The sequence below is a fragment of the Periplaneta americana genome, chromosome 1 (assembly GCF_040183065.1).
Source record: "Periplaneta americana isolate PAMFEO1 chromosome 1, P.americana_PAMFEO1_priV1, whole genome shotgun sequence".
Classification (NCBI taxonomy): domain Eukaryota; kingdom Metazoa; phylum Arthropoda; class Insecta; order Blattodea; family Blattidae; genus Periplaneta; species Periplaneta americana.
The window spans coordinates 173,142,051-173,162,830 of record NC_091117.1 but is presented as its reverse complement, the minus strand read 5'-3'; the positions used below and the strand labels follow the sequence as shown (position 1 = coordinate 173,162,830).

Genomic DNA, 20,780 nt, shown 5'->3' with positions numbered 1-20,780 from the left:
TGCATTTTAGTTTGTAAACTCCAGTTGAATTATATTTATTTGAATGTTTAATGTGGTTATTTTGATATTTCTGTGTTGTGTTATTTGTTTTGTATGCTATCTTGTATTTTAGTTTTCTGAATGAAGTTGCAATTTTGTGAGTATTGGTATTGTGATATGTTAATGTTATATATTTATTCTCACGTGGTGTTTGTGTTGGTTTGTTCTGTTTTTGTTTTGCCTTTTTTATTAGTGTGTCTGTTATGTTAGGGTTATTATGTTAGGGTTATATCCATTGTCTTGTGCTATATATTTTATTGTGTTTAATTCTTCAGTGTAGTTGTCATTGTTCATTGGTATATTAATTAATCTGTTTGTCATTGTACGGAAAGCTGCATGTTTATGTTGTATGGGATGGTTTGATGAATTGTGTATATGTGTTGTGGTGGCTTTCCTGTATATTTTGAATTCGTGTCTGTTATTTGTTTTGGTTATGGTGATGTCTAAAAAGTTTATAGCTTGGTTATGTTCTGTTTCTATTGTATACTTTAATTTCGGATGAATTTTGTTGAGTTGTTGATGTAGGTTTTCTATTTGTCTTTTGTTTCCATTATATAGGACTATTATGTCATCTACATATCGATGCCAGTACACCAACAACAACAAACACGCAGAGAAAATAATGTACTGTATGTAACATTTCCTGAATCCTTTTTATTATTTTTCTTCAAACTAAAATAATCTCAATTTCAGTAGGTACTTTCGAATTTTCATTTTGACCTTAACAATTTCAGTCACTTCAAGGCGACACAAATTCAAACAAAAGTAGTTGAATGTAAGACACATTATGAAATGTTTTCTTTTCGGTGCTCAATCTTCAGGTGCTTTTATTTGAGTTTACCCTGGCGTACATTTTGGTCAAGGTCTTTAATTCATGTAAATGACACTATGTAAAGATTCATCTTTAAGAATGAAGAAAAGTCAATAAAGACGATTCGTTTTTGTTTTTTTATACTTTCGTTTCTAAGTTCTCCGAAAAATCTAACATTCAGTTTTCTTAGAAAGAGAAGCAAAAAAGAAAATCTGGGCATATCAGGAACTTAAAGCTAGTGTTTCATAATACTAATTTTTGTTTACATCTGAGTAACACATCTGATGAGACAGCATGTTCAGTTTAAATTGCATTGATGATGCTTGATGAAATTGGTGATAGAAAATTACAATAATCATTAGTCTGTGTTTAATAGAAACAGAGGACAAAACTAATTTATATATTCATATTTACACGCGAAAATACTGTTACCAGCTCTACCCAGTACCTTTAAGAAAATAAAGTGTAAACAGGAATAGAGTTGATGGTGTGATAAAGAACTGAATTATTTTGAAATATAGAGAGCAATTGATGAGAAAATATGTCATCTTCACGACACTGGTTATTAGATGTGATTCTTACAAAAAAATTCTGTACAATCCAGGACAGAGGAAGAATCTTCTTTAATTTCTATAAATTCGAGAATAGTTCTCCGGAATGGTACATGGGTACCATGTAATCTGACCTTTCGAGGTTAAAACAGCTGGAACTTGCTGATTACTAATCTTTAACACTTTAGCAAATAGTGATTAGAATACCTAATTTTTATCTCTGTGATGTAGTAAGTTAAGATCTTGAATTTTATTATTGTTTTGTGTTCACATCATTTGTTGATTTTATGAAGCTGCAGCTCTTCAAAAATAATATTATATGCTTGTAAGGGGTGATTTTAATTCGGCATATATTAACGTAAAGAGAGAGACAATATTTTAATTAAAGTTGTTTCACTAATATTTTATAGTATGAGAGATGTATTGTAATGCGTATTATTTTTTTTTCTTTCTCTCTGACGTTTATTTTATTTCATTTTTCATTCTTTTATTTCTTTTGTTCGTACACTCTGCAGTGTTTTGTTTCATACTTTTTATATTTAGTTTTTTCACTCTTTGTTCTTTCTTCATTTTTTCTTATCTTCTCGTACTTTTACTTCTTACTTATTTTGAGTATCTGAATTCCTCTCCTTGATAAAATGAAATTAAATTCTACAAATTGTATGTTAGTCCAAAATACATTTTAGCATTCTAACTGATTTTGTGTAATGGGCGAGTAAGGAATTAATGTCTCCAGTATACTTGCATATAAATTAACAGAAGTAATTAATATTGATTACCTTTTCATTGTTCATAATTACCCTATTGCTTGAAACTAACGCATAAATAACTTGTGCAGATAATATAATTTCATTAGATAAGCTAATAAATGTTCTTTCCCTGTTTTAATAACAATAATATAGGCTATGTTTTACTTGATAGATTTTTGTGAAACACATTATTAACTTATTTTTAAAGCACGAATGTAACATATTTCAATACTTCTTTTCTTATATTTCATTGAAGATCAAAGTGATATGTTACAATAGAAGAAGTATATAGAGACACATAGTTTTATTATGTTATTTATTTTTTGTCTTTGAATCTTTTACACATTTTGCAGTCACAGTAAAAACAATCCAAATTATGAATTCTTGCAACAAGACCAGACTTAGATCTTGTGGAATAGCATGTCATAAAAATTGCCTTCATTTAATTAGTTTCATCTAGAGACTGTACTCAACAATATAAAAAATTTTATTAAAATTATTTACATGTTGTTTCCAATCCTAAAAAATTCTGTTCATTTTCTGGATCTTCACCTTTATTTGACTGAATCATTAGTTCCATCTTCTGAGCAGTTTCTATTCATAGATTAGACAGTATAACTTTAAGCTTCAGTTTCTTCTTCTCAAATTCTGCTTTTGTGTGGCCTTGCTATATTTCCAGAGCCCTCTGGAAGCCTTGACTCTCCAAATGGCTCCCGGGAGGATCCCACGCCATGGTCGTGTTCGACGTCTCTTTTCCCAATGACCCCTTAAGAGGTTTGAACCCATATGCTCTTGAGTCAGCATAATGAAGAACTGAATCATATCTATCCTTTGTCACCTAATTTGCATGGCTTTTCAGTCGAGAGAATATTCTAGCACAGTTCAGAATGAGCGTCTTGCAATGATACTGCATCATAATGGCTATGTTCGCATGATAGTCTGTCACTTTGTTAAAGATATTGTGTACATATGACGCACTCTTCCTAAGTACAAAGATAAAAAGCTGCATATAGCCTACTTGCTAATTGTGTATATTATAGAACAAAGAAATAATTACTATTTCAGATGTCATGTAGAGAAAGCATTGAACGTTGTAAAATATCAATTTCAAAATTTGGACATACTAACTTATTTTAAATCTTTGGAATGCTGTCTGAAAATTCACCAGATTTCTGTGTGACAAGAATGATTGATTAGATTCGATTCATATTTTGCGTCGATCATATCATAATTTACATCAAATTAGATTTTTAAATGTAGTACTAATACTTAGTATTAATAATGCCTATGTTTTATAGCTGGATTTAATACGAATTAAATGTACATTAAAATTAACTGATCTTAAATAATATTGAACAACAAACATTTATAACACATAACAGTATTCCCACAAACGAGAATTCTTTAAAATGTTTGTCTTTTCAAGAAATTTTGTTAAATGCATATTTATAACCTCACAAATTTCCAAATATTTAATTCTTTTTAAACTATTTTTAATTTCAAATAATTAAACTGTTTAAATTCATGAATGAAAGACTTTTGGTTACATTCAGTAGCTGTATATCTCGTGAATAAAATTCGTATTTTATTAATGAATTTTTTATGTGATTGTGCTCACATTTAAGCGTCACTGTATGTATGGTCGGTAGTGTTATTTCTTTAAACAAATTGAATATTGATTACCGGTACTGTTTTAAGTTTATTTTAAACAATGTAAATAGTTTCCATTAAAATGGAACTCTTATCTTTATTTATGACCCTTATTTCTGTTAGCTATTGAATATATTACCAGCTTTTTTATTATAACTCTGCATTCAATTGAGGCATGATGGCTTACTATTACTGCTGTATTTTAATGATAATATTGCGTTAATTAGCCTATATTTGTTTTGATAAATTTATGCCAAAAATTCCATATTAAAAACTAGTTCAGTAATTTGAAAGAGAAGTTACTCTATGGACGGGTAAAGAGATGGCATATATACTTGTAACGAAATCTTTAATTCAATTTTTTAATCACCATTTTAATTTTCTCTGTAGTTTTTATAAGACAGAAAACGGAAAGAAATGTCTGTCTTGAAGTAAGAAGTTGAGTCGACTTCCTACTTTTATAACAGTTATTGCATTATGATAGTTTCTAATTAGAAAAGTGAGCAGATATAAATTGATAATTCAAAACTACTTTTTCTATATCAATTTAAGAAATAAGATGAAAAATTTAACATCTCTAAAAAGTGAAATATATAGGCCTATTATATTTCGGGAGAAACTAAGGAAGTTCCATGTGAGAACATCCTCGAAATACTATCTTCGCCTATCATAAATTCCACTTAACTCACCAGAATTTAAACCTTGGTAATATTATTTTAAGTCCAGACTTTAAATTTTGAATGGTATGTGACACAGTCCACAGCAGAATGTCGAAAATCATGCTATTAATATTAATTCATTGAACAGTTTATTTAATCTGTTCATTTTGTCCTTGTAAACCCTGCTTTCTATCCTTCACCATATGCCTTAGTGTAACAGCATGAGGGTTTGAAGGCACTGACGGTCATTAAATCTGTCAGTCCATTGACCAAGAGAGGTTTGATTTAGACATTGTGTCGTAGTAGTATTTTATTAACAACACAACTGCAGAGTTGTCCCGGCATGGCTCAGTTGGTAAAGAGCGCTCAGCGCGCAGAGCTGAGAGGTCCTGGGTTCGATTCCCGGTGTCGGTACGAATTTTTCTCGTATTTATCAGTATTAATACAACTGACTAGTTAAGACTAGTCGTGTAATATTCAATGAGGTGGGCGAGACCTCATTCATATTTGATATATACACTGTTAGCAGTTTTCATTAAACTGATGTTGAATACTGCAACAAAGTCATTTAATATGCGCTCCTGCATACATATGACGTGCATCGTCTTAAATGCAGGTAGTAAAGCCGTGAAACAGTACTACGAGAGGGGTTCGGCTGGCGCCATGGATCGTGTCCCGGCATGGCTCAGTTGGTAAAGAGCGCTCAGCGTGCAAAGCTGAGAGGTCCTGGGTTCGATTCCCCGTGTCTGTACGAATTTTTCTCGTATTTATCAGTAATAATACAACTGACTAGTTAAGACTAGTCGTATAATATTCAATGAGGTGGGCGAGACCTCATTCATATTTGATATATATATACAACTGCAGAGGTTATTAGCATCGAAATTAAATGTGGGCTTAGAACAACTGACAATTTTGCTTGAAGTCCTCCAGAACAGAACAGAGTTCTTTTATGTGTCGTAAATCTACAACACGGGACCCATAACTTTACTTTCATCCTGGAGAAAATCATGCTTAGTCTTTTATCAACTTTGAACCTGAGAACCTCTGGTTCAGTAGGAAAGCGAGACCACCGAGGATGTATAGAAGCGTTACATACCAGTCCAAAGGAACATTCTCAAACATGATATCAAGTTGTCCTGTAGAAATTCTACATATAAGACTTTGTAGAATAAAATATATTGACAAAAAACTAGTGCTGAATGTTAGTGTCCACAATGATATAGAAATTTCCATCTCACCAACAATTTACAACTTTTGTTAATAGAATTACAAGTGAAAGACAAGCACATGCATAAGAAATATGTAGAAAGGGAACAACTATGCTCTATCTTGAAACAGTTCGAATCTCTGCAACTACTACTGGTATTATCAATTAGACACATGTTCATATGAAGGGTTCAGAGCTCTAGTGGGCCAAGCATCATTTATTAAAAACAGAGAAAGCAAGGGTTAAAGTTAAGTGAATACCATAGTTTAATGAAGATTGACAAATCATTTTATTTTAATGTGTATACTTTATATTACTTGCTATATGTTTCCATTGAACTAATGGTAATAACTTCATTTTAACCCTTGTTTTTTACGGTTTTAGTAAATGGCGTTTGGCCCACTATGATTCTGAACCTTCATATGTACTTTTCTTCTCGCAATGATTAATGCAATCTCTTGCCGAAATTTTAACTTTTCCTCTTGAATTATCCTGTAATAGGAGTTGTCTAATTAAACATAATTCGAAAAGGATAGCTTATCCTGTTTATTTTCCCATATATCTCAGAACTGAAGTGCAATTCAATCCACCTGTTTCTACATATTATAAGTTAATTTCAGAATTGTTCCTGAAAACAAGTAATGTCTTTAAGGTTCCCTATAGTACTAAAAATCGCCATCTCTATAAATATTGTAGCTAATTTAATGTGAATCAATATTTTACATAGGCAATAGTCACTTTTAAAATTAAATGAAATCCATTGGCATGAATTTCCATATTACTTGCGCTTGTAATGATGCGGTAATATCTTAATCATTTATACAACATTTATTGGGTTCCTCTTCATTAAAACATAAATACTTTTTTTGTATGACATTTCTGTAGCAATATTTCGTCAGCATCTTTATGGCGTACATTCAATTTAAATTATACTTGGTTCTATTTTTTTTTTCTTATGTCTTCATCACTTTTGTCTGAAACCTGTTTATATAATTTTTCATTTTAAATTTTATTGTGAGCTATTCTGTGTTGCAGGGCAAACCCAAAATATTGGGTCAGACCAATAAATTAAATTTACCTGGAACATATAATAACATAAAATGTAAATCTACACAATCACCATTTCTAATTCTTGTTGAAATTAGATTGAGCATCAGCCAATAACTAATAATAATAATAATAATAATAATAATAATAATAATAATAATAATAATAATAATAATAATAATAATAATAATAGTAATAATAATAATAATAATAATAATAATAATATAATTCGAATATTCGCTTGACTTGATTAATAATCTATGATTTATGAAAAAAACCAACTTAATTTTAGTTCTTCTGTTTCAGAAAGAAGTAGAATACAAAATTGTTAAGGAAAGCTTATAACTATTTTGATATTTATAATATGGAAAGAAAAAAAATTGCAACTTTAGAAGTTACGACAGATGTTCTTGATGCACGATTTATTTTTAAAAACTCCGTATTGTTTGACGCAGTTTTTAAATCCTTTAGTATGAATTTATCCTATAAGTTATTTTTGCTGTGTGTACCCATAATTTAAAATTGGCAGCTTTCAATTTGTTCCAATTTGTTTCTCCAAAGTAATATACTTGATAAGAAGTTAGAATTAAATCTACTTTCTCTTCTTGCGAGTAATTAATTTTTTATATTACTCATTATTATAAAATTACTCTTTTTGAATGGGTGAAGTTTAGTGTTGTAAGTCATCCGATTTTTCTAAAATGGTTAATGACATGTATAGGATCTAATAATAAAATTATTCTGTGTCATTTGTCAAGACGGTATAGCGGTTCACAACTAACAAATAATACATGTTACAGTATATACTGTATTAGTTATTATATAACATAATATTCTAGTAGGTGAGAAATTGAACATAAAGTGGTGTTTGATTTTGTCCCTTGTTATGCTGACTCTACACGGTGTGCTGTGTGTTTGTTCACCTTCTAGGAATGTGGTCTTCACCTGCCTGCTGGTGCTGCTGCCAGTGGTTGTACCGTTTGCTTGGCTTCTGTGTGTTATTTTGCATAGTCGTGATTGGTACCAGTATTATTAATCCCTGGCATTATCAATATTCCCTAGAAATGTGCATCTAACATAATATTTTTCCTTATGTAAACAAATGGATGGAGGAGTCGTTTATTACTTACGTAATTAATTCAAGTTCTGTAGCGTTTGGGGGTCTACGTTTCCTGCTTTGGCCATCAGAGGCCTCTGTGATCTCACTTGACTTCATCTAGAGACATCTGCAATCTCATTTATGATATTGACTCTTAAGAGGTATTTACCTGTAAAGAAGGAAGATTGATTAGGCAACTGAGCTGTAAATCTATGGCATTGAATCTGATTTCATTTATCTTTTGAAGGCAGCCATGCTGAGAGCTTTATTTCATATTTTAAAATCCATTATTATTAGCTGATTTCACTTCGTATGGGAAGCATGATAATCACAAGGATACCCTAGAGAATTATTTGAATAATATACCTGTAAAAATGCATTGTGCAACTGAAGTTGAAATATTCTTTAATTCTTTGGGTATGTTAATTCATAGTCATTTTACAGTCAAGCAATCAAGCATGATTTGTATAACATTAATCATACAAGCAACAAGATAAACAGCAGAAGTAGGAATTGAAACTTTTTCATGCAGTAATTTTGGTAATATGGTCATTAGGTATAAAACTGAAATGCAGTTTCTATTTCATGGAACTATTTCTTATGACTGTACACCAAGGTTTAAGCTAGAAAATAAATAATTGCCGCAAAAATGCACAAATGAAAAATTATATTTGTGCCAATTGCGAAATACTTGTGCAATATTAAAAATAATTGTGCAGAAAGATAAAATTAATAAAGTATGCAGAAACAAAAAATTATGTAGGGTCCAATTTGTTTTTTGGAGTTTTATTACTTTCAATCCATCTTCTATATCACACTCTAGATATACTTATGTAAGTAAATCATTAGACGTAGATATGTTTAAAATCAATTACTGCTGAATTTACATCACATTAAAATACGTTATTTTATGGGCACTCTAAACATTGAAATTCTTTACTAGTAGGCTCTTCAAGTTTTATTGTTGGCAGGGTGCTAACTCTTTTTACTGAAAGGCGGTTTCTAATTCCAGTTTTTACAAGATTCGTGCAACTAAATCCTCGCTCACAATTTGCAGTATGTGATGAAATTATAATATAAATCAATTAAAAGAAATTGTTCTCTTAACTAACATGAATTGCACCAACTCTTTGAAATCAATTTCTGAACATCTATTGATCAATACCTTTTTGAACATTGCCCATGCCATTAACATTTCATTTAAATTCAGATTAGTTCAAACCTCTCTGATTTCATTTTCTCCATTACCATCTTCGTTTCTGAAGTTCATTGTGGTTGTTGCATTTTTGTACATTTACATTCAAAGTGTGTTGCATTTTTAGAAGTCGAGTAGCAAAATGCGACTATTATTTAAACCCTGCTATACACTAAGTATATTTGCACGTCAATTTCTCTCTTCTAGTTCTGAAATTGAAGAAAGATGACTGCGTTTCTTTATTTACATTGTCACTGAACAAGTCACATGACGTTTAGTGCTACATATGAGACTTTGAACAGCAAGCCACGATTATAAAATTTTGTAATTAATTGTTATATTTAATCCATTTAGAGTGTATTTATACTTAGGTGCTGATCAAGATATTATGATCTAAAACAAAAGTTCAGTAGGAGTTAAATTTAATGTTATTGCTCCTTCTCTGATTCCTTTTTGTGATTAGTTTTGAATAAAATTATATCGATTACAACCTAGATGCAGCTATTGTATTCATTTGTTGTTATTCCTTCATATATAAGACTCTGTGTGCATGATGAGAAATATTTCCCAGTATATTTTGACTTAAATCTATACCTACAATTATACAGGAAAATTTCAAATCAAAGTCGACTGAACTTTTCGTGTTTAACAGTCAGAACATTGGTTTTCGCTAGAGTTTGGTTTTCCACTAGAGTTTGAAGTTCATATCCAGTCAAGTCAGAGTGAAGCTATGGTGAACAAGGATAGTGTTGAGACAGCTTTCTTCAGGAACTCCCATTTCCCATACCATCATTCTACATATTTTTATTGGCTTATTATTATTACTCAGTAAGGTGCCTTAGGTAACTGCTTTGACATTTTTTTTTAAACGTCTCCACTACGAAAACACAATGGTGCGCTGTCCACTGCTCCACCTCTACTAAAATTGCATAGTTGTTGAATGTTGCTGAGTCAGTTCTTCCTGAAGCTATAGCTAACCTAAAAACGTCAGGTTTTCCTGCCGAACCCTGTGTTACTGTATTATGTATTATAATATGTTCATGATATTCAGGTGTCACATTGGCCCCAGCATTTAGTTATCTTACATAAACAATAGCGAAGAATTATAGACGCTCTGTTTTTTGGAGTTGCCAAATATAACGAGTACAACAGAGTGGTCTTACCTATCTGCCCTGATGATAGAACCTGTATGTACTGAAGTTAAAAAACATTGGAAATGTTAAGTTCCAGGATATGGTGATAAACTAAATTTTTACGAAAATAAATAGTACGTATAATGGAAAAGTGCGTGTTATTTTCGTGACATTGATTTTTTTCTGTTGTTATGGAAGAAAATAGTTATTTTAATTTAACGTAACATATAATTTGTAAACTTAAATGGAATACAAGTAAAGTGATTTTATCTTGAGATCCACTGTAGTAATAATGAAAATTTATGCAAAACCTGAAATAAATTTAATAATTGGTTGGGATTTTCAGTCTTTCATTTTAAGAATAATTATTACTTTCGAAAAAATGCCTTGACAAGTTCAATTAACTCTGCACTGACTTTTACTATAGCACAAATAGTCACAAAAATGTAAAATTTCTTTTATTGTACTTGCTTCTTCATAAAATCTTGTAGTCATGTTCATGAGGGTGTACTTACTTGAATTAGGACAAGACGACAGTGATGATGATTTCGAAGTTTTCTACTGTATAAAACCCCTTCAGTAATTATCTCTCTTCATAGTGTTCATCTTTTTTTTTCTTTCGCCTCCTCCTCCTCCTCCTCCTCCTCCTCCTCCTCCTTCTCCTCCTCCTCCTCGTCATCCAGCTCCTCTTCCTCCTCTTTCTTCAAGCATAGGTTTTTGTTTCTCATATTTGTGGTAAGACTGGTGTAGATAATAATGATGATAATAATAATAATAATAATAATAATAATAATAATAATAGTAGTAATAATAATAATAATAATAATAATAATAATAATAATAATAATAATAATAATAATAATAATATGCTCTAGAACATGCCATTAGGAAAGTTCAGGATAACACAGAGGTTTGGAATTGAACGATTTTACATCACGTGAATATGTTAGGAGAAAATCGACAAATGATTAGGGAAAACGCGGAAATTCTACTTGAAGCAAGTAAAGTGATAGAGTTGGAAGTAAATCCCGAAAAGACTAAGTATATGATTATGTCTCGTGACGAGAATATTGTACGAAATGGAACTATAAAAATTGGAGATTTATCCTTCGAAGAGGTGGAAAAATTCAAATATCTTGGAGCAACAGTAACAAATATAAATGACACTCAGGAGGAAATTAAACACAGAATAAATATGAGAAATGCGTGTTATTATTCGGTTGAGAAGCTTTTGTCATCTAGTCTGCTGTCAAAAAATCTGAAAGTTAGAATTTATAAAACAGTTATATTACCGGTTGTTCTGTATTGTTGTGAAACTTGGACTCTCACTATGAGAGAAGAACAGAGATTGAGGGTGTTTGAGAATAAGGTTCTTAGGAAAATATTTGAGGCTAAGAGGGATGAGGTTACAGGAGAATGGAGAAAGTTACACAACGCAGAGCTGCACGCATTGTATTCTTCACCTGACATAATTAGGAAGATTAAATCCAGACGTTTGAGATGGGCAGGGCATGTATCACATTTGAGCGAATCCAGAAATGCATATAGAGTATTAGTTGGGAGACCGGAGGGAAAAAGACCTTTGGGGAGGCAGAGACGTAGATGGGAAGATAATATTAAAATGGATTTGAGGGAGGTGGGATATGATGGTAGAGACTGGATTAATCTTGCTCAGGATAGGGACCAATGGCGGGCTTATGTGAGGGTGGCAATGAACCTACGGGTTCCTTAAAAGCCAGTAAGTAAGTAAATAAGTAGTAATAATAATAATAATAATAATAATAATAATAATAATAATACATAATAATAATAATAATACATAATATTTTTTATTTTTTTTAATTCCTGTTCAAGTCAGACCTAGATTGAACAACACTCTCTTGACACACAGGCTCCATACACATAAAGATAATGTCTGTTTTTTTGTGATAATACCAGCATGTATGATGCCCTGTTCTCTAAATATGGAACCAGTAGTCCCAAAACATTGAAAGTTTCCATTTTACTGCATAGTTAAAGCAACCAAAACTACACTACAGCTTTAGAACGTTACTTTATGATAATCATGCCACTATTTCTTGTTAGTACTACATAGTCTTTATAACTTATGATGAATAAGACAAATTTTTAATTTCTAATACATACTGAACCAACTACACTACACTTTCCAAAATAAAATTCGTTCCAATATTATGTAGTTTTGGCTTGAATTCCACATTGAAACTGATAATTATGTGACAAGTCTGATCCTTTCTCTTTCATGTAAAGAAGACATCCAATATTATGCCATATCAGTTACTATGGAAGCTTACACTTATAGCTTGTGATGGACTACGTTATTGAGTCAGTGATGGAATGTACATATGGCGTGATTGATGTATGTTGCTTACATATATAAACCCAAATAGGGCTAGGAGACCCAGGAATGCACCTGTACCCTATTCGTTGTCCTGCTGTGTTGTGCATTTTGTGGCTTGTTCCTTGCAGACATATCATGATGGTGGATGCTGTTGTTTCAGTGAAATTAGAACACAATGATATCCTTCCAGAAATGTGTGAAATAAAAACAACACATTTTGGTGGCTAAATGTAGTGTTCCTTCCTTCAGTTTTTTTTTTTTTTTTTTTTTAATCTTTGAAGATACAGTCGAACCTCAATACAACAATTTTCTGGGGACTATAAAAATTGTATTGTTATACTGTATCAGGGTTATTGTTTTATTGAGGAGTTATGAACTTGGCCTGCATGTAGGCCTAGATAATAAAGTAGAAATAAGTATAAAATGTGAAATAACATTTACTCAGCATTTGATTACTGTATTTGATTTTTTTCCTCTGATAGCCACTTTAATGAAAGTAATCCCATGTTTGTTTTTGAAGTTCGAATCACCAAGTACACTGACAAAATTGATGCGCTTTTGACACACAATAGGACCTGCTGTAGCAAAGTTAAGTGCCCTCATTTCATTAAATCACTTCAAGGTAACAATGTCAATGCTTATGTTCAGGATTAATTTTACTACTTGCAGAACTGTACTCATTTCCTTGCATTTCTTTATGAATGTTGCGAGTGTTGACTGCTGTAACACATACTTTTCAGCCACCTCAGTCTGTTTCTCAATTCCCTGTCTAATTCATTAAATGCAGCTTATTTAGTCTAATTTGTTTTCGCGTTACATCTGCCACATTAACAAGTAACACTAGAATGTGAAAGGCACCAGTTCAGTGTCAGAAACCATAAAGGAAAATTCTGTTAAAAGTCACGCACCCTTGAAGCAGGTAGAGTTCTATTGTAACACACTCCTTGCACAAAACGCCAAAATTGGTCAACAAAAGTATGAAAAAGGATAGACGAAATAATGGAAAAACATCTTTAAGAGAGTGATACCAAGTGAAAAGTGAAATAATATTGAACATGAAAACCAAGTAATTAAAAAAAATTGTTATGTTTTCGTCGTTCCATTGGAGTTTCTCCAAAATTTGGCCATCATTGTAATGATAGATAAAACATATTTAAAATATAGGAAATAACTTCAGGACCAATAAAATTTATCATTGCAACTTGGTTTAAAATTAATATCGGTTTTCATTGTGTGGAGGTTCGACTGTATATACAAGATATTTATTTGTTGTTATTATTATTATTATTATTATTATTATTATTATTATTATTCCACAATATATACAATGCCCAAGATGTGCAACTGTAATACTGTGGAAGCTACAGTTGTGAGTTCAAATTCCGTGTAGAGCGAGATGTACATTATTGATATGATGTCTGATGTCACCTTAGACAAAGACCTGACATCATACTGACACTATGTTGCTGGAATTTCGCCATCTGTATACCTAACATCAGGTAGACGAAGCCCATTAATTGGGTTAAAGGTATAATTGTTACAGGAATATAAAAGCTGTGTATGCATTATCATTATCTCATTATGAACTGCACAGGGGTTTCTTTCCAAAACTTCCCAGTCTAAATAACCATATAATTTAAATTTAATTTAATTAAACAAAACAAAAAACACACACATCGATTTAGATATTGAGGGGGAACTTTAAAACCAATCTTAATTGCATATTAGGTTTCACCCATCTACCCCCACTTTGAAATTTCAAATGGCATCCCTATCTTGCAATACTTGAATTTGAAAGAGTTTTCAATTGTTTATACATCTCATTAATTTGTTTTCGCATCTTTTGTTTTCTGTCATCGCCTGGCAACCTGGATTGTTGCTATTTTTTTTGTAGGTTATTTTACGACACTTTATCAACAGCGTAGGTTCTTTAGCGTCTGAATGAGACAAAGGTGATAATGCCGGTGAAATGAGTCCGGGGTCCAGCACCATATTGGGCTGAGGAAAAACCCCGGAAAAAACCTCAACCAGGTAACTTGCCCCAACCGGGATTGGAACCCGGGCCACCTGGTTTCGCGGCCAGACGCGCTAATCATTACTCCACAGGTGTGGCTGTTGTTATTGTCGATTAGAACTGAAGAGAATAAAGCTAAAGATTATTGAGCATTTCATGTAATAGTTGTGTTTGTGTATTAAATTATTTTAAAATGGTGTATACCCTTCAAGAGAGAACAGAAATCATATTTATTTATGGAGCTGAATATCATTGTGTCCGCAGTCATTCTGAAAAAAGTGTAAGTCACCAATATGTGATAGTTGTAGTACGGAAATTTGAAGAAACTGGTTCTGTGTGCAACAAAACAAATAACCAACCTAGAAAACTCTGTGAAACTTCACAGATTGAAATACTAGGCCATTTCATTAATGAACCCACCACCTACATTTCAAAAATAGCTGCTGTAACAAACATTTCGGTTGGTTCCATACATAAAGTACTAAAAATGAATAAATTTTTCCCCTGTAAAATACAGACTCAGCAAGAGGTCAGCAAAGATGATTTTAATAGAAGAGTAGAATTTCGTGAACAGATATCTCAGATATTTGAGGATAACCAAAATTTGACACAGAACATTTGTTTCATTGTTAAAACGACTTTTTTCTTGAATGGGTCTGTCAACAAACAGAATGGTAGGCCTACTTTTTTTTTAGTAGGTTATTTTACAATGCTGTATCAACATCTTAGGTTATTTAGTGTCTGAATGAGATGAAGGTGATAATGCAGGTGAAATGAGTCCAGGATCCAGCACCGATAGTTACCCAGCATTTGCTCATATTCGGTTGAGGGAAAACTCCGGAAAAAACCTCAACCAGGTAACTTGTCCCAACTGGGATTCGAGCCCAGGCGCCTGATTTCGTGGTCAGACTCACTAACCGTTACTCCATAGGTGCGGACTTGTAAGTACTGGGACAAGAAAATCCCTACGGTATGTGTTTTGTGATGATCATACTCAATTTCCTCAGAAAATCAATGTGTGGGCTGGAATTTTTGGGGATGACATTGTTGGACCAATTTTTGTTGAAGAAAATGTGACTGGAGAATGGTATCTGAATTTATTAGAAAATGTAATTCATCCACTTATCACACTAGGTATCGCTATAAAACCAAGTCAGTAAGGAAACATGGTGTTGGACGAACAAAATTTGCATTTTCAACAGACTGAGCTCCCCCTCACTATGTAGTGTCTGTGCGACAAAGGCTGGATAGAAAATTTCCTGGAAAATGGATTGGTAATGTGAAGTATGGAAAATGGGATCTGTTGCTGGGATCAAAATAAGAGTTGTAAACATGCTGATTATAACTCAATGTGGGATAAGTGGGCTATACATTTGAGGCTATTAGATGTTAAAAGATTTTTCACAATAATAATAATAATAATAATAATAATAATAATAATAATAATAATAATAATAAAACTTCAGAAACCTAACCTATTGGTCATTTAAACAGGAAAAAATGCTGTTGGATTACATTATGTGATAGTATTAAATCCTTATTTTATGGCAGATGAGCAGCATAAATTGGTTTTAATTTTTGGATAAGGCCAATTCTGCTATTTAGTAATACGGATATGGTAGGTTTTTAAGAAAACAAATTAATTATATGATGTGAAAAAACAGTTTATTTGAATATAATATCTACAGAATGAAACATTGTCCTACAAAATCATTACAGAGAATATTTTAAATTTTTATAGGAGTAAAACAGTTCAATGTTGAGAAATATATTAAGGATTATGGAGTCTTAGGTGATATATTAGGATTATGGAGTCTTGGGTGACTTTGGAAGACGAACTGTAGAAACCTTGGTGGAATTTCTTGATATACTTTGGTGTTAAAGCAGCACAACAGGTTTTACCATTGTAGTTGCAGTCAGGCATCTTCGGGGAAAACTCCCAGTATATCTAAATCAACAGATATTTGGATATCACTATATTCTTTGTTTATTGAGTTTATTTATTTACACTAGCCAATAGCTGGTCAGATGAGCGTCACTAGTGTGCCAAATTTTTGTCCCTCAAGAGTTCATGAATTGAATCTGCACAGAAAGTCAGTACTATAAATTTCTAGCTGTGCTCTGATAATTCGTTATACTGATGAGTGACGAGTAACTCATTTGCATTTACCTCGCAACTTTTTCGGACTAAATGTTCCCTATTCAGTATTTTCATTGGACTGCTTGTAAAACCGTGACAGAATTGAAACTAGTCTTTTTCAATTTTCCAGAAAATTTCCGGAATGAAGAGTTAGAAAGCCTACATCTCAAACCAATTAGAATCTTACATTTTGTCAGTGTGTTGGTAAATTGTCTGTTATAAAACTGAATAAGACCAGTTCAAAACCACAGAGACAAAAATCAGTATTTTAAGGAATACATTTTCTAAAAACTTCGATTTAGTCAATTTAAAAATGAGCCTCTCTAAAGGAGCTAAAATTAAGTAATTGAAATAACTAAATTCTTTTGAAAATTATTTTTTCTTCGTACTTCGAAAAAACTTTCAATTGCTAGTTGCCTCTTTGGTATCTTATTTTTTATTTCTTACAAATCCAAGAAATGGATTCGGAACACCTCAAAATCTGTGCTTCAGTGGCTGACCATGATAATATCTTTGAAAAATATTGGAGTGCAAGAGGTCAAATGACTTTATTGTCTAACGCCTGGCATTAGAAAACAACAACATTTCTTACACATGTTTTTCACGAACGTTACTCTTGTAAGTGTTCATTCACGCAAATTCCGCCATTTCCATTCAACTCTTACATTAGAAAATTTACACATAACAATATTACACTTTGAAACCAGAGTGAAATATTGCACTGTATGATAAAATGTACTTATTTTAAATAGCTTTTACTCCTCAATACAACAGCATTCTTTTCTTTCATAAGGACGTTGCATCTACAAGGACATTGATGACGATAATTTTGTATGTAATATTTATTTTATTCACAAATAAAAACATTTTTCTCAAGTATAACATAAATGTTAATAATTCGTACATATAGCTCAATTTGGTAAAATATAAGACCATACATTGCGTACAATTCACATAAAATTTGCACATAGTTCTTGCCGTCTGTGTAACTATCTTTTCGTATTTGTCATTAACAACAATCAAACACAGTTCTGGTTATAAATAAATTGATATCTGGAGTGTAGCGAAATATAGGTGTTGAAGTTGGTGAAATACCTTGAAACTATAGAATATGTTCACGTATTTGTTTATTTACTTATTTTCCTTTCCTTCGCATGTAACTTAAAAATAAAGAATTGGGGTATAAAATATTGAAATTACTTCACGACAGATCTTCTGCATATGACAAGAACCAATAGCAGAACACTGGAACATTGTAATATCACTGTCTCATACGAGAGAAATAGAGAGATATAAGGTCAAATAAACATATCTGATCATGATTACTCTAGAGGGATGACTAGAGACTCTTCATTGCTGACACTATTATCATTGACCACACTGCTTTCATTCTCTGGGTCACTTTCTTTTAAATTTATTATAATTGATTCTAAAATATCGTCCCATCCTATCTCTTTTACAAAATCGTCTTCCTGTTATAATTATTGTCCTCCTATGTTTTAATAGGCTGCCTATTCTTGCATTACATTGTGAAGTTCTTTGTGAACAAGTCTTTCAATGTCCACAATTTTAAATTTACTGTTTCTCCTGATAAGTTGTTGCTTTACTTGAGTCTACACAAGATCAATGGCGCTGTATTGACGATGATATGGGGTAATCGTATTATTTGATGACCTCTTTCATTACCATGTTGGTCTAGCTCATATGAGGAGCATCGTTTCAAAACATATTAAGTCCCCCAGTGGACGAAATTAAATTTGTTACATTCTATTTATCTATCTTTCATGCTGTGAAGTCTGATGGTTCCAAGTCGTCATGTAATGTATGTAATTTATTTACACTGCAAGTGGGCAAGCACCCGGTGGCAGTGGTATATACAATATAAACAATACACAATACAATTTTACAATACATATACAATTTTATACACAATACAATAAGAATACACAATACCATTTAACACAATAATAATAAAACATAAATAAAATACCTAATTTTACAATACAACCTACATAATTATGTATAGGCCCTACATAAGTTTCAATAGTCTTTCTCTTTACTCTCATCTCATTCCCTGTAGTGGCACTACGATGCATTTCACTGACACTTTAGCACACATTTCACTGACACTCTGTAACACATTTCACTGACACTATAGAACGCATTTCATTGACGCTATAAATTATCACTGATCGGAACTGTTCACTGCACTGTAAAACCATAACTTCACTGACTCACCTCGCTTCACTGATACAACAGTTCAAATAAGTCAAATAATTACATCCTTATGCATACTTATAAACAGAACTACATTTAAACTAAACATTTCTAGTCTAAGGCCCTCTTACATGCTATTTTTAAATAATTTACAATTCAAACCAAGGAAGTAACTCGTCAGGCTAGATAAATACATGTCACTTAAAAAAATTAAATGTTGAGTGTCACCTTAATTTTAATTTGCACTTTATACACAACTTTTTAAGTTATTCTTGAATCTCCTTAAGGAAGGACAGCCCTCAAAGACCGCTGCAGGTAGGTCATATTTGTAAACTGTGAAACCAGTACTTAAAAATGGTTTTGTCTAGTGTTTTGAAAACTTCTCTGGTTTACGAGTAATCCAGTTTTTCGTCGTTCGTGTAAAAAAATTGTAAGTTGCACATAATACGTTTTGAAATGATGCTCCTCATATATTCTTGAACGGCAGTACACATAACAATTCATATTCTTTATAATCATTGTACAGAGGGAGGACCAACCATAATGGTGAGTCGGTTGTCCTCCAAGCTTACTTTGAAACAAACTTTTTTTATACCTAGAAAACTACTAGATTTCGGAATTAAATACACGCCCAAGCACAAGTTGTCCCCTTGTCTGCGGAAGCTGTGAAGTCATTAAAGGTCATATGCAAGAGGTTTGCCAGGAAATATAGCTCTGTAATTTTATCAGTATTGTACAAATAAATTCTCTTCCTTTCTTTTCTCGTCTGTAATTAGAAGTTTTATCACGCATTGAGAACAATGCTAAGGGTCGAATTCATAGTCAACACCTATCGTAAGGAAACACTTAAGCAGTTGCTTATAATAATTTCCAATTCATAAATCCCACTGAAGTGAACACTTATTCAAATAAGGTAGCTTCTCAGCTTACTCAAGTGTTTCCTCATATGCATTGTAATCAGCTGATTCGGTATACAATGGATGATGATTATGATTTAATTTAATTTATTGAGTTCTGTAATTAAAATGAAAATGAGTTTCGGCAAGCAAAAGATATATCAGAGATATGGAAAACCCTTTAGGGATGTATAATGATCAACAATTTAAGAGGAGATACCGTTTCGACAAGAACACTGTTGTGAATATTCTGATGTCTCTCATTTAAATTCACAATACAACCATGAGGCTTACCGATTTCGCCACTGCTGAAAGTACTGGTTGCTTTGAGATTTTATGCATAGCAACATTTCAGGTAGATTTAAGTGGCATTTTTTTTTTTTCGAAAAGTATTCACGTCCCAACAAAGTGTTATTTGCATTTTTGTTTGTATTCTACCCAAGGAATAAGCTGTTAAAATTTGCGTAATTATATCATTTCCACTTTGTTTAGCATAAAAATAACTGAAAAATAAATTAAAATGATTTACTTGCAGGAATATTTCCGGAGTTTGCATTAAACTCAACTGCAATTTTATTCCATGTCAATTTCTTCTTTTGGAGAGAACAATTAATTATCATTTTTTTTTTTTTTTAATTTCCACGATATCTCCATATTTCATAACTAGTTATCTTAGCTCACGTCTTTCTTTTCTGTAAAATGCTTTCTGGACATCTTGTATAATTTTTAGCTCTATAATATTTACTTCTGTATTTGTGTATGACAATAATGCCGATTTAACAATTAAAAGGCGCTGGAAAACAATTGAATGCACGAAAGCGCTCACGTCTAGCCATGTTGCCATATTTCTTTTGATGTCAAGGGAATGCTCAGGGCATATGAATGAGTAGCATCTCTGCAATATGATCTAAAATAAGTGCTAAGGAAACGCTCATTACTTAAGTGTTTCCACATTTTATAAGTGACGACTATGAATTCGACCCTAAAGATCTTGTACTTATATTTCACTCT

At 32.1% G+C, this 20,780-nt stretch overlaps 1 protein-coding gene and 1 non-coding gene across 4 annotated transcripts in view; both read left to right on the top strand.

The window, feature by feature from the left end:
* The window catches only part of or (AP-3 complex subunit sigma-2 or), a 64,354-nt gene that overhangs the window by 20,873 nt on the left and 22,701 nt on the right, over positions 1 to 20,780 (top strand). Inside the window, exon 5 of one of the 3 annotated variants that reach the window (XM_069832093.1) lies at positions 2,830 to 2,924. The exons of the other annotated variants lie outside the window; for them this stretch is intronic. Within the exon in view, the coding sequence (XP_069688194.1) occupies positions 2,830 to 2,913 (84 nt within the window). The 3' untranslated portion in view covers positions 2,914 to 2,924. The remainder of the gene's footprint in view (positions 1 to 2,829; positions 2,925 to 20,780) is intronic. 3 annotated transcript variants of the gene reach the window in all.
* Positions 4,797 to 4,873, top strand: TRNAC-GCA (transfer RNA cysteine (anticodon GCA)). The gene has a single exon. It is a non-coding gene; the product is annotated as a tRNA-Cys (tRNA).